Source organism: Haliotis asinina, chromosome 6 (genome assembly GCF_037392515.1).
Source record: "Haliotis asinina isolate JCU_RB_2024 chromosome 6, JCU_Hal_asi_v2, whole genome shotgun sequence".
Classification (NCBI taxonomy): Eukaryota; Metazoa; Mollusca; class Gastropoda; order Lepetellida; family Haliotidae; genus Haliotis; species Haliotis asinina.
Window position 1 is genome coordinate 54,493,471 of NC_090285.1, and position 6,094 is coordinate 54,499,564.

Consider the following 6,094-nt stretch of genomic DNA (forward strand, 5'->3'; position numbering starts at 1 on the left):
ATACACATGTTAGTCACGTGATAATTTGTTATTGACACCGACTCACGTGTCGATGACTTTCAAGAGGTACATCTTGACAGTGTTTGTCTTTACACGGAGAACGAAGATATGAAATGGAAGACATACATTTGAAAAGGTAAAATGATGATTTGATCACAGCTTTTAGTATTCGCCCCTCACATTATATTACAAACTGATTATACATTATATCATATATGACTTCCGCAATCAAGAATCAGTGAGCATATACGCCCATTCGTCAACTTGAATGACATTACTGTAATATTGTCTATAATCAACTTTAGTTTCGTTTAGTACTATGAATGTTTTTCTACCAAATGTGCTGTCCATTTATTAACCATTGAAATTAAAACTGCTATCTCCATGAAATAACAATGAATTCAAGCCGTTTTCGTTGTTGAAGCTGAAACCCAGGCCATGTTAATGAAATGGGTGAGTTTACATTTACGCTGCTTTTCGCCATATTCCAGCAATATCACGTCTGGGGACACCACACTTAATGAAGTGAGTGAGTTTAGATTTTCATTGCATTTAGCTTTATTACAGCTATATCATGGCAGGGTACCCATGTTGGGAAGCGAACCAGGCCCTTCAGCATTTGGAGCGAACACTTTAACAACAAGGCTACCACCCACCAGCCTTTACCAACCCCTGTTAATAAAGGTCAGTCATTGTGTATGTACAGCAATGCCTAATGGCGTATGGATAACAACCTTAACACCACTTACATGTTGGGGGTGGCCATCAAACTAGACCCAGTGGGGTGATGGTAGTGGGAGTGGTTTGGGTCATTTTTGTACATGGCATCTAGGGTGGGTGACTTACTTTGTACATGAGTTGAGGGGGATGTCAGTCACATTATACAATCAACATCCAACCACCCTTCCTAGCCATAGATATGAATGGTCAATTACAATAAATCATTTTATAATCTTGTCAGGGAAGTTTATTTTCTAGTTAAGTCGCATGGTCACCTGCATAAAGCAAATTAAGACACATAAAGCAAAAACATATTTACACAGTTTATACATATTTTTACAGGATGGGTGATAATACAATGTTACTATACTGAATTTTGTTGATATATGGATGAGATGGTCAGATTCTTGGCATCATTGAGCTCTGGAACTGAAGCTGCTGTTTCAGAGTGCCAGTGTGATAGCTCTGTGCCATACATTATTTCCAACTGAAAGCAGTTTGAGGAGGCTGAACACTGGTTCTTTTATGGGTGTTTCAATTCTTTTCTATACTCTCAAAAAAAGTAGGGGAACTTCATTTTTTTATTAGTGATTAAAAATATGTAGGAGATTTATCGGAGTCAATAAATGTTGATATGATATTATTGAATGTTTTAAGAGTGCATAACCGTTTGCACTTCCTTAGAACCACAGTTATTTGGAATGTAGTCATTTTTTAAAGATTACTAGCGTATGGCATGTGTACAATTTTCATTTTAAAACAAACACTAACAAATGTGTGATGCAAGATGAGTTTCAAAATTAATTCTAAGTGATTTCTCAACCTTCTTGAAAACCGTCAAAATCAAGAATGGGACCCTATGCACGTGTATGGGGCTTACTGCGCTGCACACCTGCATATCATGCATTGTGCTTAGGGGTGGTAATAGAGGGAAATGGTGGTGCATTCACAAGATGTCTGTCCTTGAAACCTTCGTTAACGTTTACACTTCCTATCTAAATTGAAAGTTCAGGTTCCCCTACTTTTTTGGAAGAGTATGTACATGTTTCTCCTGGCTAATCATGTGAAAAATGTTTCTGAAAGCACTGTGTTATCTGAAGAATGTGTTGTGTTGGATGTAACTACTCAAATGCCAGTATATATCATATTACCAGTCATGATACGAGTACAGGATTATGTTTTCTATGCTGTGAGTTTGTGACCCTCCATAACTCTCCATTCAACTTTGGGATTAGCTATTCCCTGCAGCATAATGAAAGCGATAGAGAAGAAATTGCCTTGACAGTAAACTTTACATCAATGCCTTGATGTGCAAAATTAAATAAATATTTTTGGGCAACCCATGGGAATCTGTGTGACACAGGTGACACAATGCAGTAATTCGCCTATAATCACATAAAAAGCTTTTCATCACACTAATAGCAAGAGATATTTCTTCTTACTAATCATCTGAAAATGGTTACACAAGGCATCATGCCCATAGCTGGATCCTTGTGAGATATCATTCAAGGCTTGCCCAATCCATGTAATAACATTGGTCTGGCCTAATTGTGCTTTCACATTTGACTATTTCTGTGCTTCCACTTTCAGTGGTTCGAAGATGGCTGCTGAGTGGGCGGGTCTCCCTGAGGTCAGTCTCGCGAAAGTCTTCAGCTACTTGCACCCATGTGAGAGACTGAAAATGGGGCAGGTGTGCCAGGCCTGGAACCGGGTACTGTCAGTACCACATGTCTGGAAATACTTCACACATCAGCATGACGATGAACACTTTGGAACAGACCTTAAAAACGATGAAAGTTTAACAGTTGACCTGCTAAGCTGCATTCATTATTATGGGCAATATTTTCGACATGTGGAACTTTCTTTCTGTGAGAGTGACTCTTTTGACATATTTACAGCAATTTCGAATACTTGTGCAAATGTAGAAAGCGTTGCTCTCTGCAACAATGGAAAAATTGCATTTCCAAAGGGTTTTCGATCACATATTCATGACTTTCTACAAAGGAACATACACTTGAAAACTGTGCAGATGAGAGGCCTGACTTTTACACCTGCTTCAAATAATGATCCCCTACCAATTGGACTACAACACTGTCAGACTCTGCAGAAGCTGAGTTTGGTAAATTCCTTTCCTTCGTACTCAGTTGGTTCTCTGATGTACCTGGTTCACCTTCAAGAACTAGCACTAGATTACAACCATGTCCATTACAGCCTCATCAAGCATCTCGCTGGAATGTCTCTCACTATACTCCGCATCAGGTTACACCAACAGAAACAACGAATGAATAATCTCAGTGAGGAGCAGTGGCAGGATCTGTCTAGACACAAACAGCTGCGAGTGTATTTTCATGTGAAAGTCATGGGCAACTTGGATGAGGATTTGTTCAAGCCCAGTATTCCTCTGGTGTCTCTTGTGCACATGACCTTGACCTCGGTGCATTATAACAAACTGTGTGATGCACTGGCCAACTACGGCAACAGGCTGGAAGAGTTTGTCAACTACAACGTTCTGGCTTCCAGCAGCCGCCATGATGACAAAGATGTAGTTACCAACTCTCATGACACAAGTATTGTCAGAATCATACAAACATGTCCCAAACTCTGTACTTTTGCAACAAGGGATGTCGTCTCCTCTAGCACACTGCTCATTATTGTGTTTCTAAACAAAAGTTTACAAAACTTTTATATACAAGCAGACATGGTAAGATTCAGATTTGATGTCCCTGATGAAATGGTTGTGCCACAAGAAGCGATCGACTTTGCTAAAGCTAATTGGGAAGAGGACAGAATGGCTTCTGCAATTTCAAGCCGTCTTGGAAGAGAGTGGAGCCTCATGTCTAAGAAAGATTATATGGAAACTGTTTCCAAGGAGCATGATTTAATTGTTGCGAAGAGGCACATCTACTTTATAGATAAGTCACAGAGTTGAATTGTTCTGCAAGTTTACACTGTGACAAAGAAACATGGCTGTCAAGGTCATTTTAGGTCTGATTGGTTAAAAAGCCAGCCAGAGGAGGTAATAAATTCATCAAGCCAAGTCATATAGTGGAGATTTATCGGAACATATATCCTGGAGTTATCAAGGATGCCCACCAACCCCACCCATAAATTATGATCTGTACCTAAAGCAAGTTTTAAGCTTATACTTGTTTTGACCAAACAAAAGATGAAGTGTATGGTGTAAATAGACTTAAAATGCTGATCCATGATGAAGTTTTGGGGATCAGCGTATCTATGGGGTTGGCTTATATGCAGTAATATACGGTATATGGTGTTATGCTACCATCCATCTGTCTGTAAATATACAATCCTTGAGTTGATAATATAGTGGGTGGTATCATGGGCATCAGTCTACGCAATTATGTCATGACGACATGAATTAAAATACTAAGTCTGACATGTCAGTACAGTTCTTGGCCTTCCAGAAGTAGCAATTTCAACATTCAGTGGTCCAGCAGTGTAATGAATGTTTCTCCCTCCCTAGCATGTACAGTTACCTCCTATGCCACAGAATAAATGCTGTGCAAATGCATACTGTGATAATCACCCATGTTCAGTTGGACAGTGCCATCAGCATATTTACTGTTCTCTGCCATCCAAAAGGTTCTTCCACAATTTCACGAGTGATTATTACAAATAATCATAGCCGACCCGCTCGCTCCCCTCCAAACAATGCATTCACATTTCAGGAAGGAAATCAAAATATAATGTATGGCAGCAATGATTTCTTCTGCTATAACACTTTAAAAAAGTGTTTACAAATGTATTTTAAAGTGGTGTTTGATAAATCTGAAATAATTTGAGCAAGGGAGTTAATACTGCCTTTAGCAATAATCCACCAGTATGACGGCCGGGTACATCAGAAATGGGCTTGAGACATTGTACCAACACGGGAATGAAACTTGTGTTTTCAGTGTCATGAGAGAACATTTAGCTACTAATCTACTCAAATCATGCAAAATACTGTTTATTAATGGAAAACAGGTAAAATACATGTGGTCTACTTTTTATACATGCTGGTTGTGTTGGTGTCGTTTGTATTTACTATCTTTACTTCAGTCAGGTTTCCATCACTCCCTCCTGGATTCCGCAATTTTTTCTGCAACCACAGAATTGCCATGCAGAAAAATGTCCGGTCCGCGGAAAACACATTTACGTGCAGAATCTGTCACTTTTCTGCTGCAGAATTTGCTCATTCTAAAACCTGAGTTAAAACTGACTGTCAGCCGAAACAAAAAGCAGAGGTAATGTCAAAAGTAGGGTTGGTTACACATAAAAAGGACTGATATATTTATTGTGACATTTTGAAAATGATCATGATTAAAGATACTTCATTAATAAAGCAAGTTTTATTCATTTTTCTAATATTAGATGAATTTGACACTGCAATTACATTCTCAGAATCGATCATTTTGAAAATTGAAATTTCAGATTTGTCTTAGGTATAAAATTGCCTGCATGAAACCAGAAGTTGTTCGTCTGCATCAAAATTACAATTGAGGAGAGAAAAACTTTCAGCGAGTGTTTAGTTCTCAAACACAGCAAAAGGTGTGGGAGCTTTGTCACTGAAGGTGTGATGTGTACTGTCGACATAACTTTATATCAGTGTTTGAGAATTAAACTGTGAAGATCTGTATAATGTTTTTGTTGTTTTTTCGAAATGTTTCAGCAGCAGAATCTGTTACAGCATATTGAAAAGTGGGGTGCAGAATTTGCCTAAATTTGCTGCAGAATTCTTAAAAATTTGCCGGCGGAATCCAGGAGGGACTGTTTAACGCCAACTCGGCAGTGTTCCCACTCTATGGCAATGGTCTGTAATTAATTGTCGGCAACAGACGATCCAGTGATCAACGTAACGAGCCTCAGTCTACACAGATGGGATGCAATGACATGGGTCAACCAAACCAGCAAACTTTACCACCCCATATTTAGTTGCCTCTTGTGACAAGCATAGGTTGCTGAAGACTAATTCTAATACCTGATTCTAAGTCTCCTAAAATATACTTAGTCACTACTGAATCTAACAAACCCTAGTGGAAGGTGGAATCTCAATGGGTTTACCTTTTCGTTAACATGGCACTCAGCATTACTCCAGCTGCCTTTCCTTCGTGCTAGCAAAGACTATTATATCCCACAACACAGCTGTGTTGGAATAATACTGGCCAAGTTGTGATTATTTTTCCCAGAGCAGGCATTAGCGTCCGTGCAAAAAGATGGAAAGAACTTGTCAATAGATTCGTATTGAACACTTAGTACAGATGTTAGCCCATTTCTGGTGGAGACAACTTTGAGTCATATGAGCTGAATCCCTTCCAACCTGATCCATTTGACTATCTCTTAACACACACACACAGAAACCATTAACTCCATATGT

General features: G+C 39.0%; 1 protein-coding gene across 2 annotated transcripts; it reads left to right on the plus strand.

Annotated features, from left to right (window-relative positions):
* Nucleotides 1-15: 15 nt before the first annotated feature.
* On the plus strand, nucleotides 16-5,354 carry LOC137287554 (F-box/LRR-repeat protein 21-like). Of its 2 annotated transcripts, XR_010957038.1 has the most exons (3): nucleotides 16-136; nucleotides 568-684; nucleotides 2,311-5,354. XR_010957038.1 is itself a non-coding variant. In XM_067819908.1 (2 exons), the coding sequence occupies exon 2, from the start codon at nucleotides 2,321-2,323 to the stop codon at nucleotides 3,647-3,649; it is 1,329 nt and encodes a 442-aa protein (XP_067676009.1). In that variant the 5' UTR covers nucleotides 604-684; nucleotides 2,311-2,320; the 3' UTR covers nucleotides 3,650-3,757. The 2 variants fall into 2 exon arrangements, 1 of the variants encoding a protein (XP_067676009.1); XM_067819908.1 differs by lacking the exon at nucleotides 16-136 and having other exon boundaries at nucleotides 604-684; nucleotides 2,311-3,757.
* The last annotated feature ends 740 nt before the right edge of the window (nucleotides 5,355-6,094 follow it).

Excerpts from the sequence above, each read along its gene's own strand:
- LOC137287554 (XM_067819908.1), top strand. The coding sequence starts at position 2,321 with ATGGCTGCTGAGTGGGCGGGTCTCCCTGAGGTCAGTCTCGCGAAAGTC.